Raw genomic sequence first — 26082 nt, forward strand, 5'->3', positions numbered from 1 at the left:
CAGAGAGTGGTAGAAAACTGGAACGCTCTTCCAGAGTCTATTATAGGTGAAAACACCCTCAGGGATTCAAGACAATGTTCGACAAGTTCCTGCTAAACTGGAACGTACGTAGGTGAGGCTGGACTCATTTAGAGCACTGGTCTTTGACCTGGGGGCCGCCACTGGGCACGATGAACCACTGGTCTGACCCAGCAGCAGCAATTCTTACGTTCTTATGTTCTTATCTCACAGCAAAGAGCATTTTTCCTGTCCTTTCTCTGTACTGGCCCTTTCAATGGGGTATCTGCACATTGTGTCCTCACAAGAATCAACAGTTGTAGACTGTGTAATTATTAGGTAAAGAATATTTAAAGCATTCCTTATCATCATCAGTAGATAAATCCAGACTTGTAGGTTGTGTCCATCCACCAGCAGGCAGAGATAGAGAGCACCAAGTATATTTTCTATCTCCACAGGTGGATGGATGGTCTCTCTCTTGCTCCCTGGTTGTATCTGATGCTCAGCATGGCCTGCAAGCATGGCTAATTCATCTGCAGGTGCTGTTAAGCTCCTGGGTTGGCTTTACTGACTCAGTTGAGCGAGGGGATTAGACTTCCTGGGTGCCTATTTCAAGGTATAGCTGATGGTGCCAGTTCCCTCTCTATCCCCTGCGGCCTCATTTGGTAGTTGCCCTGCATTTCTTACTCCCTCCTCACAGAAAGAAATAATAATAAACCCAGAGGGAGTGCAGTGGTTTGGGGGCCTGGCATAGAGAACGGATTCCTCCCAGCAAGGTAGAGGGACAAGTGAGGCTGTTAGCAATCAGTGGCATGTGTGCCTTGGGCTAACTTCAAAGGCATGAGTAATGTTTGTTTTTTCTACTCCCTGTGCTTATAGGTCCCTTCAGGATTCCCACAGAGGAATGTGTGTGTATGTGTAAGTATTTTTCTCTTTGTTATCCTTCTTTTTTTCCTGTTTTATCTCACGCTTATTAATGGGCTCCCAAATTCTACTACAGTATAATCTCGTTATAACGGATTTCAAGGGACCTGGAAAAACAGTCCGTAATATCCAGAATCTGTTATATCCAGAGTTGCATTTTTTAAAAACTTTATTTAGGTCAACTTGAAACAACATACAATCAATGAACAACAGTCTCTGCACAAGCATATCAGCAACATCAATAACAAAACTCAGCAAAACATTGGTACGGCACGAAATGATTGCAAAACCAGAACACTAAAATATGTTCTAAAGCATTATGTCGTACTGTACTGGAAAGAAAAATACTCTGTCATTTTCTTCTGGGCTGCATTTTGATACTTTATCACCAGCACGTCACGCGCCTGCATGTCACGGAGCCTGCATGTCTGTTATAGCCGAACAAAACTACAGCCAAAAGCAGCTCTGTGGACCAAATTGGTTGTCTGTTATATCCAAAAGTCCATTATATGTGAGTCCGCTATATGTGATGATTTTCTGAATGTTTGTAAAAGCGTATGGCAGGGACCAGTGGACCTCGTACGCTATAGGCGAGATTCCGTTATAAGCGAGTCCGTTATAACGAGATTATACTGTACGTTCTATTGCCCCTGGCCATCAATTATAGGGGTAACACAAAAAAGTTAGGGAAAGGAATTTAAAATTGAGGAAGCAGAACCCAAGCAGCTGCCAGTGAAGGCTCAAGGCATTTGTAACCTTAGTAAAAGCTGGTTCCAGTTGAATGGGAAACAAAGTAAAAAGAAACAGCTGGATGAAAAATAAACACCTCAGATAGCTTGAAAACTTTTTCATTATGTGGAACAGATTAATAGTCTGAGCCTACAGAATAGTGGGTTCATAGATTATCTTTGCTCAAGAAAAGCTATAGAGCTGTAATTTTAAATGGCTCGCGAGCATGGGCACATTACCTAACCATCCAGAATGACACACCTATTGCACTAGAATAACTAAACCTGGACGTTTAGATGATGAAATGGCATATCTAATTATAACCCCTACGGCTAAACCTAAAAAAGAGAAGTAGAGGGGGGAAAGGAATGATGAGGGAAAGTGAGGGAGAGTTGTAAAACCCACAAAAAAATAGAGATTAAGATACAATCTCCAATTTTCTAAATATGCAGAGAAATAAATTCATCTCCTATTCAACAGCCAAGTCCATTATACAAAAAAAAATAAAAATCAAATTTTTCTTATATGAATCCAAACTAGTGAAGTGATTATTTTATCAACAGGATTCAACAGTTAGTTTAGTTTGAATCAGGTATTAGCAAGGGCAAGCACTGTAAGTTTATACATAATAAACACACATTACTTGCCCTGCAAGAATTGTTACAAGATATGTAGAAATTCACCTAGTTGCTGTTTTGCTAACAAACCTCTTACCTTGTTTGACCATTTGTAGGCTTGGAGCAACTGACTATAGAGAGGAGTTTTGTCCTGCACAGGATCAAGGCTCAGCAATCCACTGTTATGGAGTGGATGATTCTCAGAAGGTTTCCCAACCAAATGACTCAGACGTTCAAGTTCACTGAAGAAAAAGAAAAAAAAAAAAAAAAAAGGAATAAAATGTGTTAAAGGGATTAGATGTCTCAACAGTAGGTAACATTCTCAAGACAGCCACCACCTAACTTGTTTTAATTGGTTCAATCAGAGCAGTAATTGACTGTGGTGATAAAAAACCAATTAAATTGCCATTAAAAAACAAAGGCGCCACTGTCCTGACTAAGAAGACACCGTTGGGCACCTTTGTAGACATGATTTATTTAAAAATGTATTTACCGCATAAATACTATGCAGTTTACAAAATTACATGCATACATATTAAAAATACTAAAACATGTTTTGACAGAACAAACACAATAAAACATTAACAGTCACATTATTAAAACCTTTTTTCAAATTCATCCAACAAGATGGAAAGACAAATCCCATAAAAACATTTACAGGATGGTAAGGCTTCAGCAGTAAACAGCATTAGCACATGAAGGCATTAACAAATAATTGTGTTTTCAACATTTTCTTAAAATTCGGTCTCCCATCACAAAATCGCAGAATACCAGGAAGCATTCCAAAGCTTCTCAAAAGGTAGGCATCAGAAATGTAGGCCTTTAAAAACCTGGCCTACATTTCTGGCACATACCTTTTACATAGACACAACTCTCCGAACGGTGCCTTTGCGTGATTGACACAAGATTGGAACCATTTTTGTAAGCGGCCGCAGATTATGGTGCCATTTGCAGAATCTGGGCCTCAGTGACAAAGCAACAGCCAGTCATTCCTTCTATCACCATAACTTGCTTTCTAATTACAATAAGTGAAGAACACTTGCCTAATTTAGATCTCACCTTTCATATATACAGCACAAAGTCTATGAGGCAATACAGGCATGTGGTAAAATCTCTTGTGCACGGTTAAGGGGGATATGAGTGGTGTAAAATGGGTAGGAGTGAACAGATTTTTCACCCTTTCCAAAAGTACAAAAACCAAGGGACACTCAGAGCTCCTTTTACAAAGGTGCGCTAGCGGTTTTAGCGCACGCTAAAATGCCCTGCACACTAGCCGCTACTGTCTCCTCTTCAGCAGGCGGTAGTTTTTCAGGTAGCGCTCGCTAATCCGGTGCATGCACTAAAAATGCTAGCTCATATTTGTAAAAGGAGCCCTCAATGAAATAGGAGGAAATATTTTTTTTACTCAAAGAATAATTAAGCTCTAGTTTAAGAAAGGTTCAGACAAGTTCCTGGAGGAAAAGTCCATAATCTGCTATTGAGACAGACATGGGGGAAGCCGCTGCTTGACCTAAATCGGTAGCATGGAATGTTGCTACTACCGTGTTTCCTCAAAAATAAGACACTGTCTTATACTAATTTGGGGCCCAAAAAAGGCACTAGGTTTTATTTTTGGGTAGGTCTTATTTTATTTCATGTACAATGATCATCTCTTCCTTCCTCTCCTCCACCCCAATTCTTCCTATTTCCTTTCTCTTCCCCACATGTGCAGCATCTTTCCTCCCCTCTCACCCATCCCCTTGTGCAGTATCTTTCTATCCCTCCCTCCCATCCTCCCGTCGCCGCTGTGCACCTCCCCACCCCGCAGACCCTTTCATCTTTCCCTCCCATCCAAACTCCAACTGTAAGCCAAAATACCTGGAAACAAACGGCAGCACTGGCAGCACATGCTGCATCATGGCCTGCCCTTTTCACGACCAGGCGCTCCTCTGCCGCATCACTGATGATGTCATCAGCAACACGGCATCAAAGAGCCGGGCATGAAAAGGGCAGGCCGCGATGCAGCCTGTGCTGCCATTTGTTACCAGGTATTTTGATCTCGCGGTCGGGGTTCGAATGGGACAGAGAAATAAAAGGGCTGGTGGGGGGGGGGCGGCGGGGGAAGCGCTGCTGCCAGCAACTAGGGCTTATTTTCAGGGGTAGGTCTTATTTTCAGGGAAACATGGTATTTGGGTTTCTGCCAGGTACAGTGACCTGGATTGACCACTGTTGTTAACAGGAGACTGGGCTACATGGACCACTGATCTGACCCAGTATGGCGTTCTTATGTGTATAAAGTAACACATGTTACCTACTTTCAACTCCTATTCCAAGCTGAGGGTACATAGGTATATAATCTAACAGTTGCAAACAGAACAAATTAGCATGTTTATTTCTAATCCAGCCTTTGCAGGCCATGCCTAGGAGATTGAGCCTGCAAATTAATTGGATGAGAAGGTTGAAGAGGCTGTATCATCTTTATCTGCCATCATTTTCTATATTTTCATTTATCTACATGTTTTAGATTGGGATTTCTAAAGTAACACTATTTTGGAGAACTACCGGTAAGTAAATTTACAATAGTTTCCAAGTTTATTTAATCTTTGATATACTGTTTGTCAAAAACATACCTAAACGGTTTACAATTGTTAAAATAAAACAAAACTTAAAAGTAAAAAGTGGAGGGGATGACAGAACAAATAGACTTACTGGAACAAAAAGGAAAAATGGGAAAAGACCGAGCTTAAATACAATGAGAAAATAAAATCTTTAAAAGGAGGGAAGAAACGGAGGGGCTTTAGCACACTAGGGTAGGGGTCACTTCAAAAGAAGTATTTCAATTCGGTTCTGCCGACTGCGTAGAAGCTGTTAGGGCTCTAAGTGATGAAATCAGAGTGGATGGCGTCTTTAAAGAGGAATGTTTTTAGTTTACATTTGAATTTTTCAAGAGATGTTTCTTGTCTAAGATCTGACAGAAGGGTGTTCCATAACGTCATGACCCCAAACAGAAGTACATTTTTTCAGACTTTCCTGCTTCATTTTAAATGCTGCACTCTCAAATTAATGTAGGCAAGAAGAATGAAATCCCAAGTATGTGTGGCAAAAGAAACATGCACAAGAAAATATGGCTAAAGATGTAAAGTGAAATAACAAGATTCTTTTTGAGGTATACTGGGCAGAGGAGGCAAGCCAGAGGAGGAATGGCAAGACTCAAAGGTGCTGAGGACTAGTGAATGGAGAGTGATAAGGAAAAAACAGCACTGCTATACAAATACAAGTAGACTCTCAGCAGAAGATTCTCAAAACTTAACGGTAAAATCCAATGGGCTGCTACCAAGGTCACTATTGTAACGATTTCAAAATAGCGAGTCATTCTCAAAAGACCCCACATGCAAATGAGGTTCGCGGATGTTCAAGTAGGCTCACTAAATTTACATGAGATGAGTCGCTGGTGATAGCGATCAGCACATGCGCAGAATACACCCGCATATTTTTAAAAATCAAAAATTGGCAGGAGAGATGTTCACTCTCTACCGCCTCGCTCGCACAACCTCCAGACACCTACCCCTGGCAGCAGGAGAGATGCCCACTCCCTCCTGTCACGTCACACAATCTGCTGACTACCACCCCCCCACACACACACACAGAATAGATACCCACTCCCTCCCGCTGCGTCGCATAATCCTCTGACATTACTACCCCACCCCACACTCGCAGTGGGAGAGATGCCCACTCCCTTCCTCTGCGTCACAGAATTCCCCAACACTATCCCCACCGCCACCCACAGTGGGAGAGATGCCCACTCCCTCCCGCCGTGTCACGCAATCCCCAACACTACTACCCCACCCCCCACCTGCAGCAGGAAAGATGCCCACTCCCTCCAGCCATGTCACACAATCCCCCGACACTACTATCCCCCACTTGCAGTAGGAGATATGCCCACTCCTTCCCGCTGCATCGCACAATCCCCCAACACTACTACCTCCACCCCCCACCCACAGCAGGAGATATGCCCATTCCCTCCCACTGCCTCACACAATTCCCCAACACTACTACCCTCCCCCAGTGGGAGGGAGGGATGGAGGGACGCCCACCCCCCCAACAATTCCCCCTGTGCCCCTTCCTATGAAGGGCCTTACATGACTGGGCCAATCAGAGCCTTAGGCCCCTCCCCAACACATCCCAGGATGCACAGGGAAGGGGGAGGCCTGCCATTTTGTAAGAGGCTGGCCAGCCAGCTGGAGCAGGAAGATGTCCCTCTGGCCAGACTTCGTCAATAAGGTAGGGAAGGGCAGGGGGGTCGGGCGCTGGTGGGAGGGAGAGGGCATCTCTCCTGCCGATCTTCAATTTGGGGTTTGTTTGGTGGTTTTTAAAATTTGCATGGGGGGGGGGGGATGAGCTGCCAAACCTTACTTTCCTGTCAGTGCCTGAGCCAATCAGCACTCAGACACTGATCAGAAAGTAAGGCTACAACAGCTCAGACCTGTCGGCAAATTTTAGCCGCAAACGTGGCACAATAAGGTTAAGGAATCACTCAGTGATGATAGAGAATTGCTCGGAGTGCTCAGAGTGCTCATTTTAATATTAATGACCTCATTGTACTACATTTGCATGGCAGATTCAGAGACTGCTAGGAAACTCGTAAAAGACCTCAGTAAGTCGTTTTGATAATCCGCCGCTAAAATACATTCAAGCTAAACTGGTTTAATGAGCACATTAAAGGCATGTTTACATTTTGAGAATCTACCCCTCAGTAGCACCCATGGGGATTAGTGTAGTTTCTGGTTGCTTGTGAGGGAGGGGGAGTGTTTTACAATATTATTTCCTGACTATGCTATTTGTTTTATTTGTTATTTGTTGAAATAATAAAAACATTTGAACATATTTTTTTTTTTTTAAATGGTTTTGCCTCCCTTCCCACTTCACCTTTCTGGTCTGAGTCACTTTCTCTTCCTCTATCATCCCCTCACCCCCACTTGTAGGTCCAGCATCTGTTCCTAGCCTTCTCACCCTGGGTCACTTTCTCTTCTTCCCCTTCTCTCCCCCCCCCCCCCCCCCCCCCCCCCCACTTCTGAGTCCCGAATCCATCCATCTCGCCTCCACTGCCCTCCACTGTCCTTCACACTGCAGTTCCAGGATCCATATCCCTTCCTCCCCCTACATACACTTTTGGACTACCCCCCCTTACAGGGTCTGCTCTCCCTCCGTGTGGGTAGAGCTGGTATCTCTTACCTTCTGTTCTCCCAAAGCAGCAGCAGCTGGTCAGCAGAGATAGAGCTGTAAACAGACTGAATGCGGCCAGCCACAGCAGGCCCTTTCCTCTGCTGCGTCGGAAGAGTGTGGCGCAGTGGTTAAAACTACAGCCTCAGCACCCTGAGTTTGTGGGTTCAAATCCACACTGCTCTTTGTGACCTAGGCAAGTCACTTAATCCCCCCATTGCCCCAAGTACATTAGATAGATTGTGAGCGTGCCAGGACAAACGAGGAAAAATGCTTGTGTACCTGAATAAATTCATGTAAACCATTCTGAGCTTCTCTGGGAGAATGGTATAGATAAACAAACAAACAAATAATATGAATCTGATTTCTTTTACTGGGTGACCACAGAATTGAACAGAGGGCATGTGCCAAGTGTGGTCTGCTTAGATTCTATCAAAGTCTGATACTAGACCTTACAAGAGGCTTGAATAAACTAAGCAAACTGGGGATGCATCCTGAGATGGTCAACAAGATTAGAAATTATTTGACTAACAAAAGAGAGAGGAAAGGTGTAGTGAAATGCCTCAAAGATTTTTTTTTTTTTTTTACTCTTTCAAAAATTATGAAGACGAGAGAGGCCAAGATGGCGTCGAGTGCAGATGCCTGAGAGAGAGGCTCCATGCAGTCACCACCCTACTCACGTCGTTGTCAGCAGCCTTTCCTGTATGTTATGGGAAAAAGGAAGGGAACCCCACGCTCCAATCCTCCAGCGGTGGTGGCAGCCCCACAGCGTTTGAGGCAGACGACTCTGCCGGCAGCTTTTTCTCCCTCTGGCGAACCTGTTTGCCCTAATTCGGGGGAGAGCCTGATGTCCTCGGGGGATCCTGGCTTCCACTCTGACCAGGTGTCTCTAAGCTCAGAGCTGCGGCTGGTCCCGCCCCAACCAGGAAGTACACAGGTGCCTGGAGAGCCCAGAGTGGAGATCTTGGACCTCAGCGTTGGAAGGTCTCCCGCACCAACTTCAACAGGAGAAGGAGCGGTAGGAGAGTCATTTCATCTACCAAGCAGCGGAGCAGAGGTGAGAGGTGCTTCTGGTGTATCTTCCATAAGCATTATGGCAAGCCATATCAGTAATGGATGCTAATCTCAAACCATCTTTTTCAACTTTAATTACTGACTGTGGAACTATTTTTTCCAAAGTTGAGCATAAAGTTGGAGAAACAGAAAGAAAAGATTCAGGAAATGAAGGTACTTGAAAATGAATTGGTGAAGGAAAGATCTTTTATGGCAAGGAAAATGGAATCTTTTGAAAATCAATTAAGAAAAAAATAACTTGAGACTTTTGAATTTTCCTAAGTGTCCTTTGATTTCTCCTTTGGAGATGGTAAGAAAATATTTTACAGAAATTCTTGCTATTCCAACGGACAATTTGCCTTCGATTGTGAGAGTTACTTACCTTTAAATGAAGAAACCTACAGGGGTCTCTACACCTGAGACTCAAGTTGACAAAGTGATGGATATGAATTTAACAACGTTCCTGGAAAGTTCACCTGAGGTTATAATGGAAAGAAAAATCTTGCTGATAACTCTTGCTTTGGAAAATGATAGAGAATATGTATTGCGTCTATTTCTGGCATATAAATGATCAGTTTTTGGGCTCTAATGTGCGAATATTTCCTGATATGTCTTAGAGGTCCCAGAGGTGAAGAAAGGAATTCCTGGCATTAAGGCCAAGAGTCCTAGCCCTGGGAGGAATTTTTTTTTGTTGAAATTTCCTGTGAAATGTTTTATTACATATCAGACAAAGAATTTCTTATTTTTGGAGCCTAAACAGCTGTTAGAATTTGTAGAATCTAGGGAGGGTGCAGCATCTGTAACTTAAGATATGTAACTTGTCATAATATCGTCTGTAGGATTAACGGGGTATTGTTGTTCTCGTGTTTGATTATTATATTCTCCTTTTAAGTCTCTCAAATTATTGTGGTCTATATAAATGAATAGATATTTCTTTTTCCTTTTCTTTCTTTCTTCTTGGAAATTATGGATCTGATTCAAGTTGTAATTATTATATTTGACTGTAAATAAGAAATGTGATAAATAAAGAATTTAAAAAAAAAAATGAAGACTAGGGGATACTCGAAGTTACAAGGAAATACGAGTACCTTTAAAACAAATAAGGAAATACTTTTTCACTCAAAGAATAGTTAAGCTCTGGAACTCATTGCTGGAGGATGAGGTAACAGCAGTTAACATTGCTGGGTTTAAAAAAAAAAAATTTGACAAATTCTTGGAGGAAAAATTCATAGTCTGCTATTGAGATAGACAAGGGAGAAGCCACTGCTTGTCCTGGGATTGGTGGCATGGAATTTTGCTACTATTTGGTTTTCTGCCAGGTAATTGTGACCTGGCTTGGCAACTGTCAAAACAAGATACTGGGCTCAATCTGACCAAGTATGGCTATTCTTTTGTTGGGAACCAAAAGACAAAATTGGAATTGTCCAAAAAAGAGTGATGTGCACTAATCAAGTGTCCACAGACTCATCTGAAGGTAAAAAGATTTGTATTCTTCCAATATCATCTTGGTACAATCAATGATTCGAATGACTCAACATGTACATGTTTCGGCCGCCAGGCCTGCCTCAAGAGTCTTGAGAATCACAAAACAAAAATGAACTCACTGCCAAAGATACGTAGACGCTAGTGATGTTCAAATGAAATTAGCGCGTTGAACAACTCAAACAGACTGAAACCTGGGCGTCTCACGTGAATCCATTCTTTTGTTGGGACCATTAAGCTCAGAAAGAAAAGCTGACCCTTTGCAAATGACACAAAGATTTGCAATACAGTGGGTACCCTGAAAGGAGCAAACAATATGAAAAGTGATCTACAACAATTAGAAGGGTAGGCTAATGCCTGGCAATTACCGGTAAACTTTCTATGAAAAAATACAGAGTGAAGCATTTTGGATATAGAAATTGAAAGAAGATCTATTCAATAAGAAGAAAGAGATTGATGAGCATGGGCCAGGAGAGAGACCTCAGGATAAAAATAGCCATGGAGCTCAAGGTGGCTAAATAATATACCAAGGTGGTAACCAAAGTCAAAAGGATGCTAGCCTGCATAAAGACAAACATAGCAAGCAACGGGAAGAGGAGATAATATGTCCCTGGTAAATCAATGTTGAGGCTCTACCTGGAGTAGAGTTAAGTCTTGGATATTTCACTAAGGATATAAAGAGACTTGAAGCAGTTTTGAGAAGACAACAAAAATAGTATGGGGTCTGCTCCAGAAGACCTAAATAACTATATACTACAGTAAACCCTTGAATTGTGAGTAATTGTGAATTGTGAGTGTGCGAGTATTTTGCAAGATGAGCAAAACCTTTTATAAAATTTTAACTTGATCAACAAGCATTGTCTTGCAATACGAGTACGCATATGTGCGTCACATCATCACAGCTGAGTGCAATACAAGTACGCAAAACATACACGTGTCGCATCGCTGAGCGCAGCAAAAGCATCACAACTTCAAGCGTGAATGGAGTGGCAAATAAGGTGTGTGTGTCCTTGCAAAATGTGAGGTAGCAGCGCAGCTCACGTGCATGCGTGGCACAGGAACTTTCTTTGCTTTAAAGCTCTGGTCCTGCCTTGGCCCCTGGGCATTCCCAGCTTCTATTTTTTTTTTTTTCCTTGCTAATTTCTGCCTGTGAATGAGTGTCCTTTGTGTAACCCCAGCTAATTCAAGAAGTCCATACGTCACGTGATGTGCTTCGCGATTGGTCAGTGCCCCGTTGACACTTGGCTATAAGAAATGGCCACACGGTAGCCGTAGCAGTGCGAGGCGGGTTTCTTAGATTGTACAGTATTTTTTATTAAAGTTTTTAGGTTGTGGAACGAATCATCTGAGTTTCCATTATTTTCTATGGGAAAATTTGCTTTGATATACGAGTGCTTTAAATTACAAGCATGCTTCTGGAACAAATTATGCTCGCAAACAGAGGTTTTACTGTATTGTGAAAAGTCAGACAAGGAAGAAACAATACAGACATTTAAATAAGTGAATGTTATTTATAAACAAGCAAGTTTTATTTCAAAGACATGGAAACTGAATAACTAGAGGACAGAAGCTAAAGGGAGATAAACTCAACAGAACTTTAGGAAATATGTTTTCAAGCACAGGGTGGTGGATACCTGGAGATGTTAGGGACAGAATTCAAAAAGCATGGAATAAGCACTATCGATCCTCATATAGATAGAGGATATAATCAAAACAAAGCTTAAATGATTTTCACATTTCAAAAAAAGGCAGAAAAAGTGTAACCCACACAGAACAGGGGGTACAACTCTAGACACCTTTTTGGGCAGACTAAATGGATCATATTATCATTTATTAAGGTAATATGAAAGAGAATGTGTTAAAGATACTTAACTGCTTCTTCAGGGAATGTAGACAAAACTCTAGAAGGCTGTAATAAAACAATTCTACTAAATGTTGATGTCTCTTAAAAGGCTTTCCATATGTGCTTAAACATAAAATGTTGATTGTGTTAGAGCGTTCTCTATTGATTTTTCTACAAATATAAATAGAAGAAACCCATTTGTAAACAGGTCGAAAAGGCCATTTTGACAAGCAAATGTGCAAAGATCTCACTCCTCACAAGTAAACCAAAGCTGATACACATCAACAGAACTTCGTACATTAGAAAAATTAGTAAATTATCAGCGTCTGGCCTAAAGTCTAATTAAACCCGCAATATTTACATCAACACAACTCAGTTGAAAAAGTATCACTAGTTATATTAAGTTAATATTTTACTGCAAAAACAAATGTTAAGAGCAGCTAAATACTTATTTTCTACCAAGGGAGCAATCTGAAGCAACAAGTTATATAGTGTAATAATTTGTAAATACTGTACACTTTCACCAGAGCAAATGAGCACTAGAAACAATTATCTGAGCTCACAATACTAAGAAAAGTAAACAAGAAACACAAAATAGCAAAACGTAAACAACAATTACTGTTAGCTCCTGTCTTTTGCTTTGCCCTCAGGCATCTAAATATTAGTTTCACAAAGGGGAGCGGGGGAAGAAAAAACTGGGAGTTAGAAGGGAATCCTCCCCCTCCCCCCCCAATCTCCAGTTCGGTCTAGTAAAATAAACATCAGCATCCTTCAGCCCTATGGCTTTTCTTTTGGACTTTGGTCCAGCATTTAAAAAATAAAATAAAAGCGGCACATACAAATTCAAACAGCAAATACAAATTCTATTTCTAAGTACAGGTACTAATAAGAAAAAGTTCCATACGTATATGTAGGTATAAATGTATGCATTGTATCGTTTATTTCAATGCGAGCATTATGGCCACCTGCAGGATGTGTACTAGAGGATTTTATTCATTACTTGGTCTTTGCAACAAATCTGTAATTAAGGATTTACACAAGAAGCCATTTACTTCAAGTCCCTGTTGACAGAGTGCAGGTTGTCCTGGAACTCGGCGATGAAAGTCTTCTCCTGGGCCTCCAAGGTCTGCTTGTTCTTCATCCCGTCCTTCAAGCAATCAAACACGCGGGTAACACTGGATCTCAACGCCTGGATAGCGTTAATGGCCTGGGAAAAGGCCTCTAGGTTCACCCCGACGTTCATCACATCCGCCATCTTCCCCCCTGCGCGATCCTCACTTGCCTAGCAACCGTCGCGGAAGAGTGATGTAAACAATGTGATCGCCTGGTGATGACTTTACCGTCGCAGGAGCTATCGGGGCTTGTAGTGCTATCCTAGCTGTCGTTGGTTTTTCTGCTTATTTTGCTTGAAAGGCGGCAGAAATCATCTCTCTCCCTTTGCGTAGGGAAAATCATGACTTAACTTCTGTAAAAAACATTGGAAAAGATGAACAGCTTAACTTATTTTTATTAAAGAAGTAGAAAATGGGTTTATGTATTCAATATGTGTCTAAACTTCACTAGAAAGGATCCTTTCTAGTCTCAATAAATCGGGCTCTTTATAAACAATTTTGTGTGATAAAAGAAGTGAATTGGGAATGTACCTAGAAACACTTTCATTATGCATGCCATCTGTAGCTACTGTTATAATCTTATTCCACAACTAGTGTTTAAGCCCGTTAGATTAACGGGTGCTAGAATAGATGTGCAGACTTAACAGTTAAACAAATTTACTGAAAACTTACCGTGTTGTCTGTCTACTTGGCTGCTGTATGTCTGTCTCCTTGACTGCTGTCTGTCTCCTTGGCCACTGTATGTCTGTTTTTTGTTTTTTTTTTTTGCTGTGTGTCTCCTTGGCCACTGAATGTCTGTCTGTCTTTTTTTGCTGTCTGTCTCCTTGGCCGCTGTATGTATTGTTTTATCTGTCTTTTTTTTTTTTTTTGCTGTCTCTTTCCTTGGCCACTGTATGTCTGTCTGTCTTTTACTGCTGACTGTCTCCTTGCCCACTGTATGTCTGTCTGTCTTTTTTGCTGTCTGTCTCCTTGGCCACTGTCTGTCTATCTGTCTTTTTTTGCTGACTGTCTCCTTGGCCACTGTATGTCTGTCTTTCTCTTTCTGCGATCTTTTGTAGTTTATGAAAACTAACCTCTTTTTCTTTATCTTCTCAGCTACAACATTTTAAAACCAAAGCAGCCTTCTTTTCCTCTTATTTTTACTTACTTTCCTTACAACATGGTTTGTTGCCCTTACAATAGCTCCTTTCAGTTTTGCCTACTGATTTCCTATGTTCCCATCCAGTGTAGGCTTCCTTTAGATCCAGAGAACATAGCCAATCATTGTGAGCCAAGAGGGGATATAGAGTGGCTAGAGATAGCATTCAAAATTTTTCTCTGACCAGAAACTTGTTGAGGGCTCTGAGATCTAAGATTGGTCACAGACCTCCTGTCTTCTTTGGCACTTGAAAATAGTGGTTTTGCTGATCTACAGGAACCTCTTTGATGGTGTTGAGGAGAAGGGATTGAACCTCCTGAAGAAGGACTGTCGAGGGTTGAAAGCAGACTCTCATGGAGGATGATCTGGAGGAAAGGCAGTGAAATGTAGAGAGTACCCCTCCTGAATGATCTGCAGAGCCACTAGCTGATTGGTTGCTGTGAGTTCTCACTCCTGCAACGGTTCACCGCTGGACCACCAGGGATTCGTAAGGTATGTGAGGGATGGTGGAAGGAGGTAAAACTTCTGAGAGTCAGCCAGGACAGGAGGCGAGAAGGAACCCTCCTGTCCCGGCCCACTGCTGAACCACCAGGAGTTATGACAGGCCCAGTGGAAGCTTGTAAGGCATCGGGAGAGAGGGGGACAGGGCACAGAACCTTTCAGTGCAGGGAAATAGGGGGGATAGGTACAGAGACTGACAGGGTAGGTGAGGGAGTAAGGGAGGGAGCTGGATGCAGAGCCTGGCAGAGCAGGGAGGGAGGGGGAAGAGGGTGCAGAGCCTGGCAGGGCAGGACAGGGAAGGAGGGGGGCTGAGAACAGAGCCCCTGGTTTATATTTGAGTCAACCTTTTTTCCTCCTTTTTTTGGAGGAAAAAGATTACCTTGGTTTATATTCGGGTCAATTTATATTTGAGTATATATGGCAGGGCTGCCCAAGATCAGTCCTTGAGATCTACTGGCAGGCCAGGTTTTCAGGCTATCCACAATTAATATGCATGAGAGAGATTTGCCTGCACTGCCTTCTTGGTATGCAAATCTCTCTCATGCATGTTCATTGTGGATATCCTGAAAACCTGGCCTGCCAGTAGATCTCGAGGACCGGACTTGGGCAGCCCTGATATATGGTAATGGGAGAGATAAGAAGAAAACCAAGATTGAGCAGATTCCCAAAATCCAATTGAATACAGTGTTTCAAAGAGTTGAGAGTGCTGAATTGTGGCAAAAGCAGAAGATAGTTCAAGGAAGATGAACATCCATTTAAGGCCCTCATCCTTGGCTATGATGAAGTCACTGGAGACTAGCTAGAGCAGTTTCTATGGAATGTAGAAGGTAAAAGCAAGACTGGAGCCTGAGAAGAAAGAAAGTCAAGACAGCAGAGGTGAAGAGTGCATTCAAACTGTTTGGATCTGAAAGGAATGAGGAATATGGGATGGCAGTAGGCAGGCTGAAGGATTAGTAGCTCTAATGCTCTAATTTTCTCTATATTCACATTCCTTCTTTGTCTTCTTTACGCTTCCAAGTTTTGATGTTGTGGCCTCACAATGGTTTCTACTTTTTTCTGTCTTTTTTGTCCTCTATTGTACTGTGCTCAGTAGGACTTAATTAGCTCATTTGCTACTGCAGCCTCTGAACTTATGGTCCACATATTAAATAAAAATATAGAAACATAATGGCAGATAAAGGCCAAATGGCCCATTCAGTCAGCCCATCCACTATCTCCTCCTCTTCCTGAGATATTCCATGTGCCTGTCCCACACTTTCTTGAATTCAGACACAGTCTTTGTCTTCACCACTTCTATCGGGAGACTATTCCACATATCTACTACCCTTTCTGTAAAAAATATATATATTTCCTTAGATTACTCCTGAGCCTAGCCTATCACCTCTTAATTTCATCCTATGCTCTCTCATTCCAGAACTTCCTTTCAAATGAAAGATATACTATCATATCTCACCTTTCCTCCCTTCCTTTAAGTCTGTCCCTATATGCCCATTTTAATAGCCCTCCTCTGGACTGACTCTATCCTGTTTATATTTTTATGAAGGTGTGGTTTCCAGAATTGTACACAATATTCTAAATGAGGTCTCACAAGAGTCTTATACAGAGGTATCAATACCTCCTTTTTCCTACTGGCCATACCTCCCCTATGCACCCTAGCATCCTTCTAGCTTTTGGCATCACCTTTTCAACTTGTTTGGCCATCTTAAGATCATACACCAAATGTCTGAACCTGCGGTTCCTCTCGTACTGAGCAGGATTACTATCGCAACGACGCATCATCAGTAGGGTAAAACTAACCTATCGTTCCGTTTAGGGGGATTCTGACTTAGAGGCGTTCAGTCATAATCCCACAGATGGTAGCTTCGCCCCATTGGCTCCTCAGCCAAGCACATACACCAAATGTCTGAACCTGCAGTTCCTCTCGTACTGAGCAGGATTACTATCGCAACGACGCATCATCAGTAGGGTAAAACTAACCTATCGTTCCGTTTAGGGGGGATTCTGACTTAGAGGCGTTCAGTCATAATCCCACAGATGGTAGCTTCGCCCCATTGGCTCCTCAGCCAAGCACATACACCAAATGTCTGAACCTGCGGTTCCTCTCGTACTGAGCAGGATTACTATTGCAACGACGCATCATCAGTAGGGTAAAACTAACCTATCGTTCCGTTTAGGGGGGATTCTGACTTAGAGGCGTTCAGTCATAATCCCACAGAAGGTAGCTTCGCCCCATTGGCTCCTCAGCCAAGCACATCTGTGGGATTATGGCTGAACGCCTCTAAGTCAGAATCCCCCCTAAACGGAACGTTAGGTTAGTTTTACCCTACTGATGATGCGTCATTGCGATAGTAATCCTGCTCAGTACGAGAGGAACCGCAGGTTCAGACATTTGGTGTATGTGCTTGGCTGAGGAGCCAATGGGGCGAAGCTACCATCTGTGGGATTATGACTATACGCCTCTAAGTCAGAATCCCCCCTAAACGGAACGATAGGTTAGTTTTACCCTACTGATGATGCATCTTAAGATCATCACATACTATCACACCCAAGTCTTGCTCTTTTGTGAACAAATGTTCTTCACCTCCTAAATTTTACCGTTCCCTCAGGTTTTTGCAACCCAAGGGAATGACCTTGCATTTCTTAACATTAAATCTTAGCTACCAAATTTCAGACCACTCTTCAGACTTAGCTAGGTCCTTCCTCATGTTATTCACACCATCAGAGGTGTCTACTGTATTGCAGATTTTGGTATAACAAAGATGCAAATCTTACCTGACAGCACTTCAGCAATATTGCTTATAAAAATGTTAAAAGGAACAGGTCCAAGAACGAAACCTTGAGGCATTCCACAGGTAACATCCCTTTCCTCAAGCAATCTCCATTGACAGCTACCTTCTATTGCCTTCCACTCAACCAGTTCCTGACCCAGTCCATCACTATGGGGCCTATCCCAAGAGCACTCAGTTTATTTATTAAATGCTTGTGTGGAACACTGTTAAAGGCTTTTCTAAAATCTAAATACACCACATCTAGTGTACTTCCTCTATCCTATTCTCTGGTAACCCAGTCAAAGAAATTGACCAGATTTGTCAGACAAGACCTTCCTCTAGTGAATCCATGTTGCCTCAGGTCCTGTAATCCATTGGATTCCAGAAATATCACTATTCTTTGTTTTAAAAGCTTTTCCATTCATTTACATACCACAGAAGTCAGACTTACCAGCTTTTAGTTCCCTACTTCTTCCTTCTACTTTTGTGGAGAAGGACCACATCCAGCCTTCTCCAGTCTCCAACTCCACTCTCGACTCCAGAGAAGCATTGAAAGGTCAGCCAGTGGAGCTGCCAGAACTTCTTTAATTCCTCCAGTATCCTCGAATGTACACCATCCAGCCCCATTGCTTTGTCCACCTTTAGTTTAGCTAACTCTTCACAAACACAATCCTCTGAAAATTGATCAGGCTCTAGTCTACCACACCTCCATCCCTATTTGCATTTGTCTTCTGCAATCCCGTTCCCGATGCATCAGCTGTGAATACAGAACAGAAATATTTGTTAAGAAAGTTGGCCTTATCAGCTTCTATATATTCCTCCCCTTTACTTTTGAGTCTCACAATGCCAATTTTGCACTTCTTCCTATCACTAATGTATCTAAAAACATGTCATTCCCCCTATTTTACCATGTTGGCTGTTTTTTCTTCCAGCCTCTCTTGACTTTTCCAGATATTTTTGCCTGTCTTTCTCTTTCTGCGATCTTTTGTAGTTTATGAAAACTAACCTCTTTTTCTTTATCTTCTCAGCTACTACATTTTAGAACCAAAGCAGCCTTCTTTTCCTCTTATTTTTACTTACTTTCCTTACAAAATGGTTTGTTGCCCTTACAATAGCTCCTTTCAGTTTTGCCCACTGATTTCCTATGTTCCCATCCAGACAATTCCTTGATATGTAATCCCCCATCTGAATAAAATTAGTTTTTTGGGGTTGTTTTGATTTTTTTTTTTACTTTTGGTGCAATAAAAGTAATTATGAAGAGGCACATGAACAAGTTCTGTTAAAATCCCTATATCATGGTTGTAAACCAGAAGAACTGATTACTCTTAAAATTACTTTTTAATAACTAAGGACAGAACACAAGGTAAAATAATGAAAGAAATTACTGCTTCTATAGATTGACTTACTTTTGTGTTACAAAAAACATAATTTCCTTCTGTTATGGGCTAGTTCGTATTCAAGCCTGTAATCCTACTAAAGCCTGGATGTTCTAAACCAGGGATGCTCAAAAGGTCGATTGCGATCGACCAGTGGATTACGAAGGCAATGCGAGTTGATAGCAGAGCCCATCTCAGGCTCTGTGATAGACTTACATTGCCTTCCCTTCTACCTGCTTCCTGAACCTGTAAAGAGGACGCTGAAGCGCAGGGCCGACCAACCTTCTTCACCTGACGTCAATTCTGACGTCGGAGAGAAAGTTCTGGGCTAGCCAATCACTGCCTGGCTGGCCCGGAACTTCCTCTCCGATGTTAGAATTGACGTCGGGTGGGGAAGGTTGGTCGGCCCGGCATCCTCTTTATGGCGGTGGCCTGTTCCTCGATGGCGGCGGCAGTGGCTTGGGGGAGGGCAGGGAGGAGAAAGAAAGAAAGGGGGGGGCAGGGAGACAAAAAGAAAGACAGGGAGACAGACATAAAGGGAGCATGGAGATAGCGTTGGTCTGTACAGATATCTGTTCTGGTTTTTCGACACAGCATGAACAAAGGTGTTGGTGAGAGCTTTTGGCTTAGAATGCCTAAAATCAAAGAGAACTTGAGCTCATCCAGCTCCTGCAGTTACTCAGATAATAGACGTGAAAGGAAGAAGAGAAAGAAAGAATCTCCTCCAGCTAAAACTAAGAGAGAGAAAAAGAAGGTTGCAAAGGAAATAAAGGCTTCCGCTAAGAATCCACAGAAAGACAGTACTGAAGGGAACATGTTTCAGGAATTGCTTTATTTCCTGATCAGTGGAAGGAGCAGATTTCAGATATTAATGCAGCAATCAAGAAACTCTGATGAGTAGGGCACCTCATAAAGGACAGAGGAAACCATGCCATTGGAAAAAAAAAAAAAAAAAGAAAGGGAGCATGGAGAGAGAAAGACAGGGAGACAGAAAGAAAAAAAGGGGGCATGGAGACGGAAAGAAAGAAAAGGGGCATGGAGAAAAAAAGAGAAAGACAGAAAGAAAGAAAGAGGAGGGGGCAGGGAGAGAGGAAGAAAAAGTTGGGGGAGGGAATGAGGTCTGGAGGAGAGGAAGCATACAGGAGGCTGAAAGAAGGGAAGAAATATTGGATGCACAGTCAGAAGAAGAAAGTGCAACCAGAGACTCATGAAATCACCAGACAAGAAAGGTAGGAAAAATTATTTTATTTTCAATTTAGTGATCAAAATGTGTCAGTTTTGAGAATTTATATCTGCTATCTATATTTTGCACTATGGCCCCCTTTTACTAAACCGCAATTGCAGTTTGTAGCGCAGGGAGCCTAAGAGCATCGAGAGCAGTTGAAGGCATTCAGCGCAGCTCCCTGCGCTAAAAAACGTTATTGCGGGTTAGTAAAAAGGGAGGGGTATATTTGTCTATTTTTGTATAGTTGTTCCTGAGGTGACATTGCCTTGACCTCTTTGAAAACCCACGGAATATAAATGATAATTAACATTTTTTCTGCGTACAGTGTGCTTTGTGTTTTTTAAAATTTTATTGTTGGCAGATCATTTTGACTTGGTCATTTTAAAAGTAGCTCGCAAGCCCAAAAAGTGTGGGCACCCCTGTCCTAAACTCTCCGTGTCTATAATGATCAAAGCTAAATCACATCTTGTATAGCATCGAAGTATTTTACCTACTGATGCACATAATGACTCGCTGCAGTCTTTTCTATGCTTCCTAGCAGCCTCCAACTTTGTTATATAAATAAGGCCATTAGTATTAAAACTGGCACTCCCAGCAATGCTCTGACATTGCCTGTTGATACACAAAATGAAGCACTAGCTTTTAACGCTCCAAAATTACTGGCTGGTCCAGTGTTAAAAACACGGCACAGTCACGTGTTGAAGGCACATCTGAGCCACATGCATCAAAGCTTAGGTTGCTCATGCAAGGTAGAAGTTCATCATATTTGGAGAGGGGCTGCTGATTGCATGAGGGGAGCACTTTTCCCACCGAAGCAGGCTGCCGATTGCATGAGGAAAGCAGTTGTCCCGCTGAAGCAGGCCACTGATTGCATGAGGAGAGTACTTGCCCCTCCCCTGAAGCAGTGTAAAAAAACAAAAAAATTTCACATTTTGCCCCTCCCCTTCCTTCCCCTTATGATCTACATCTATGATGCACTCCTATAAGGCACGACTATAATCGACACTCTTATGCACATTCATGCCTCTTTCTGTGGACTATTCTGCGCATGTAACAGTCGCTTTCTCTAACGACTGGTCAGATGGGATTTCTGCAAATTTCATTTGCATGCGAAGCTGTTTGAACATCAATTGTCATTTTCAAATCAGAAAATTTACTGGCACCACAGTGACCCACATGATTTTAATGGCAATTTTAGAGCATCTGGGCCTAAGTGTTCAGAGAATAAATAATTACATATCAGAGGGTTATAGCTGCCTTTTAAAACAGCACCAAACACTAGATAGGTTAGTGACTTGCACATTACTCTTATCTGTAAGTTCCCTATCAATATTGTACATGGCCTTAAAACAAGGGGAAAACACTGTTTACAAAGGAGAAAACTAAAACCTCTAGGACAAGATTTAAGACCACAACACTCAAAGATAAGAGAGCAGTGTGCACATGATCAGTGCTCCCAGTTTGTAGGCATGCACCTATGCCTAGATGCCTAAACCTAAAATAATTGCTGAGGTGCCCCATGCACTCTTTAAAAAAATCTCTTCCTTCTCCAAGGTATATGGCCATCAACTCAGTGCCTATAGCCTCAGGTTATTAAAAGGAGTGAGATCAGATCTAAATAAATTATTTGTTATATAATTGCAATGCCTTAAACATGTGGTTTGAGATAACAAGTTTAACTTAGACACGTGTCTGTTTCTTACTTTATCTCCTGTCTTTCAGATCCTCATTTATCTCCCTAAGCGTGTCGTTTAACCCCCCTATAGCTTCTCTCTCTCTCAAACACACATGAACACATTCATGTCCCCCTTTCTCTATATCGTTCTCTCCTTACCCCCTTTCCTTTCTCTCTCTTTTTTCTAAATTACTCCTAGGGGGCACTTTTAGACACAGAATTGACAGAGGCAGGTGCTACCTAATAGGCTAATCAACTTGAGGCATGAGCTTTCAAGGACCAGGGTTTACCTCTTCAGATGCAAATAGTATTCAGATCCATAGAGCTCAGCTTCAGCAGTCAATTTATTCTCATTCTTCTTCTTTGTCCTTTTCCCTGAAATGTTTCAGGTGGGACCATCAGTAGAAGTCACAAAGAAAAGAATCCAATGAGTCTGCAGTAAGTGTCAAACGACAACCCCCCCTCCCCCCCCAACAAAAAGACTGCAGGACTGGTGTACTTGATGCAGGAACTTTATTTTAGAGATGCATCTTTCCAAGTTCTTCTGTTTCAAGAGTTCAGAATTCTTCCATACGTTGTTGTGCTCCACATGGTTCATCATAAAAGGTACACCTCGGACCCCCTGAGGAAGATGTGGTAATCGATACATAGACCGTGTCAGGTCCCTGTTTTTAAACAAAGGTGGACCACTTTAAAAAAAATGTTTTACTAACTAAAGTTCCTGCATCAAGTACATCAGTCCTGGGGACCATTAGTTGAACCAGAGATCAAATCTTAGAACAGAGGAAATCATGGGAAGCCTGCCTCCTGCTGGCCAGGCAATAGAAGTATTAGATTTCCTCTTCTGTAATTCTTAGTTTACTCCTGGCAGAATTCTGTGCAAAAAAAATTGAAAATTCTGCAAAGTTTATATATAGTGTTTTGCATAGAATTCCCCTGTCCTAAGGCTGTAAATTCCTTCCTACCTTTTCCTTTCTCAGGTTCTAGCCTTCTCTCACTCCAACTGCAGTTTTATCTCTCTCTAAATCCCCCTCTCTCTCCCTCACACCTTGAATCCCCTTGCAGGCCCCCATAGTGTGCCATCTCTCTCTCCTCTGGTCACTGTCCTCTCTCACTCTCCAACTGCCACCCCCCTCCCCATGGTCTCTTCTTGATGTCCTGCTCCTGACCCAACAACCCCCTTTCTCCCCTGCATGGTTCTGGCCTTTGATCGACTACCCTCACCATGTGGAGCCAGTATTTCTTACCAGTGGGCCCTCCCAAAGCAGCAGTAGTGGTCGGCCAGCAGAGGCAGTACTGTAAACAGGCTGCTTGCAGCCAGCCATACCAGAGCCTTTCCTCTGTTGCATCGGAAGTGACGCAGCAGAGGAAAGGCCCTGGTAGGGCTGGCCACAAGCAGCCTGTTTACAGTACTACCTCTGCTGGCCACATGCCGCTACTGCTTTCGGAGGGTCCACGGATAAGAGAAACTGGCTCCACATGGAGAGTGGGTTCGATTGGAGGCCAGTCCCATGTAGTGGAAGAGGAGGGGGTTTTTAGGTCAGGAGCAGAAAAAGGAGTGCTCTGCACAGAATTCTACACAGTTTGTGCAAAATTCATGGATGGGGACTACTGCACAAATTCTATGCTGCGCAGTAACGCAGAATTCTGACAGGAGTATTAGTTCTCACCAATAGAGAGGATTGTTACAGCCTTCTCTTCATCCAAGTAACCTCCCTTATCATGCGTTTTGTTTTCAGAGGATCTCTGCATGGAAAATCTATGACATCTGACTATAAATTTAATAAAATTAATATAAATTTATTATTGCCTTAAGCTAGCATTTAAAACCACTTAAGTTGAATGGGACAAATACTTGAAATGCTGCAATACATGTTTATGTCTTTTAGATTCTTGATATACTACCTTTCTGAGATTCAACCAAAGTGGTTTACATATTACATACAGGTACTTTCTGTGTTCCTAGTAGGCTCGCAATCTAAGGGCCTCTTTTGCAAAACCACAGTAGCAAGTCCCATATTGCAAATGCGACACAACCTATTAAATTCCTATGGGCTTTGTTGCATTTGCTGTGCTGGGAATCACTTCTGCGGCTTTGTAAAAGGGGCCCTTAAGTGTTGTACCTGGGGCAGTGGAAGGTTGCCCCAGGATCACAAAAAGTCACAGTGGGAATTGAACCTGTTTCTCAGCTCACTGCACCAACTATTAGGCTACGCCTCCACTCCCCACAAGGGACCTAGGAATATGGAAAGAGCTGATCAGATATCTTGATTAAAGAGCAGCTGTGTGACCTTCACGAGGTTTAAATATTCAATAATATTATAAGTTGCAGGTTTACAGCCTCTTTACAGAACCCACACTGGTCCTGTGCATAGATCAAGCAAGCACCACTGCCTCTCTTCTGAATATAGAGTTTACTATAACATTTAAAAGATACATTGAGCCCTTTCCTGATACTGCAAAGTTCAGATGTTTCATTGTCCTTGTTAGCAGCTTAATAGTCAAGAGATTGCCAGGGAGCCAATAGCAGCTGGGATTTGCAACACTAATTCCTTCCTTCATTGTTTAAGGTCTCCAAAAAGGTTTCATCTGTCTTCTGGGGTGAAAAATGTGCTCCCATCTTGTCGCCTTGGAGAGATTATTTAGTGCTATGATATTGACATGGATTCTCTTGAAAGATTTAAAGATAAAACTGCAGTGCATTCAGGCTGGGATCATTTTTCATTGTCATTTAGTGACAGCACAGGCTGTAGTCAATTGCTGCAGATTTATCTTTTCTGCTATTGATCGTGCGCTCACGCTCTTTGTAGGTACCTGACTGCTCAGTCTTGGAGTGCAGTAGAAGGAGCCAGGTAGCTAGAGATGTTGTAATTTCTTCCCTTATGCCTAGGAGGTGAGAGTTTGAAAACACACACAAAAACCAGTAGCAAACCATGCATGCTAGTACAACACCATGGCTCAGAGCAGTTAAACTTTGAAGAGATAACACTTTGTCATGTCCCACCCACTATTCAAGATCTAAGGGACCAATGTAGAAATCTACTGCAGGCAGAACCACTGCACAGTTAGCAAGCCATTCTAGGCAGGATTCTATAAATGACGCATAGTAGCACCTAACTTGTAGTTAGGGTTACCATATGGCTCCAGAAAAAGGAGTACACTCTGGGCATATACCAAAACATTCACTGTCATACTTATATTGTGCTCAGAGAACTGTTACAAGGTAAAAACACCCTGGCACATCTTTGGAAACGGCTCAAGTTCTCAATCATTGCACAACAGTGTGTATATAAAGTGCTTTTTTAAAAAAAATTACTTCTCCTAATTTTCTTTCTGGGAGAACAGAAACAGAAAGAAATGTGAGCTATTTTGCCTGCCAGGTAGCGATTGGCTGCCCGGAACTTCCTCTTCGACGTCAGAATTGACGTCAGGAAGGATTGTGGGCTGGTGCCTGGAACTTCCTTTGCTTTAGTTGCAACGGTTGGCAGCGGCGGCGGGTGGGGGGGGTTGTTTGAAGTGGCGGGAGGCAGCAGCAGCGGGGGCTGGTCGGGGGAGGCAGGCTTTGGCGCTGGAGGGAGGGAGGGAGGCAGGCAGGATGGCTTTAGCGCGGCAGGGAGGGAGGGAGGTAAGCTGGCTAGCTTAAGTGAGGGGGTGGGACAAAGGCTGGAAGGCGATTGGCTGGCCCGGAACTTCCTCTCTGACGTCAGAATTGACATCGGAAAGAAAGTTTGTGAGCCAGCGCCTGAACCTTCCTTTGCTTTAGTTGTGGCAGTCGGCAGCCAGCAGCGGTGGCCAGGGGTGGTGGGTGTTTGAAGCGGCAGTAGGCAGCAACAGCGGCCGGTTGGGGGGGGGGCAGGCTTCGGATTTGGTGCTGAAGGGAGGGAGGGGAAGTGATCACCTGTCCTGTTGTCCCCGCACACAGCTTCAGGATGCTGTCCTTGAAAACGGGACATATCGGCATCCCGAAGCTTTGCGTGGGGACAACGGTACAGGGGATCTAAAAACGGGATGGTCCCTTAGTCATGGGCCAAAGTAGGAAGATATTTGTTGGCTCTTCTTCAGCCCTTTTGGACCCAGAACATTCCTCGCTTAAAAATTAGTGAAGACCACTGGCCTAGGGTTACACAGGAGGAGAGTTGAACTCAAGTCCCTGGAGGCCTGCATTGTAATCAAATTACAAGAGATTTCACTTTCTCAGCTAATACATATCAATTTCATTTTGGTTTTGTACAGATTCAGGACAGAGTTAAGAGGACCTGAAGCATGTGTTCCTTTTCCTCTCTGTTCATAGAGAATGGAGAAGTTGTCTGCTCATATGACTCATTTGGAAGCATGTTAATGAAAAGATATATGAAGGAGAGGCAATGTTATGTGTGAGGATGGGAGAGGTCTTGATATACTGCTTTTTCTGTATGGTTATAATTACATATTTTAGACATGCAC

At 42.7% G+C, this 26082-nt stretch overlaps 1 protein-coding gene across 1 annotated transcript in view; it reads right to left on the reverse strand.

Moving 5' to 3' along the window:
* Positions 1-13146, reverse strand: part of MED27 (mediator complex subunit 27) — a 426900-nt gene extending 413754 nt beyond the window's left edge. The window contains exons 1-2 of the mRNA XM_033961506.1: positions 12897-13146; positions 2365-2509 (exon numbers count right to left, since the gene is read on the reverse strand). Coding sequence (XP_033817397.1) covers positions 2365-2509; positions 12897-13099 — 348 coding nt within the window. The 5' untranslated portion in view covers positions 13100-13146. The remainder of the gene's footprint in view (positions 1-2364; positions 2510-12896) is intronic.
* Positions 13147-26082: the final 12936 nt, after the last annotated feature.

The sequence above is a fragment of the Geotrypetes seraphini genome, chromosome 10 (genome assembly GCF_902459505.1).
Source record: "Geotrypetes seraphini chromosome 10, aGeoSer1.1, whole genome shotgun sequence".
Classification (NCBI taxonomy): Eukaryota; Metazoa; Chordata; class Amphibia; order Gymnophiona; family Dermophiidae; genus Geotrypetes; species Geotrypetes seraphini.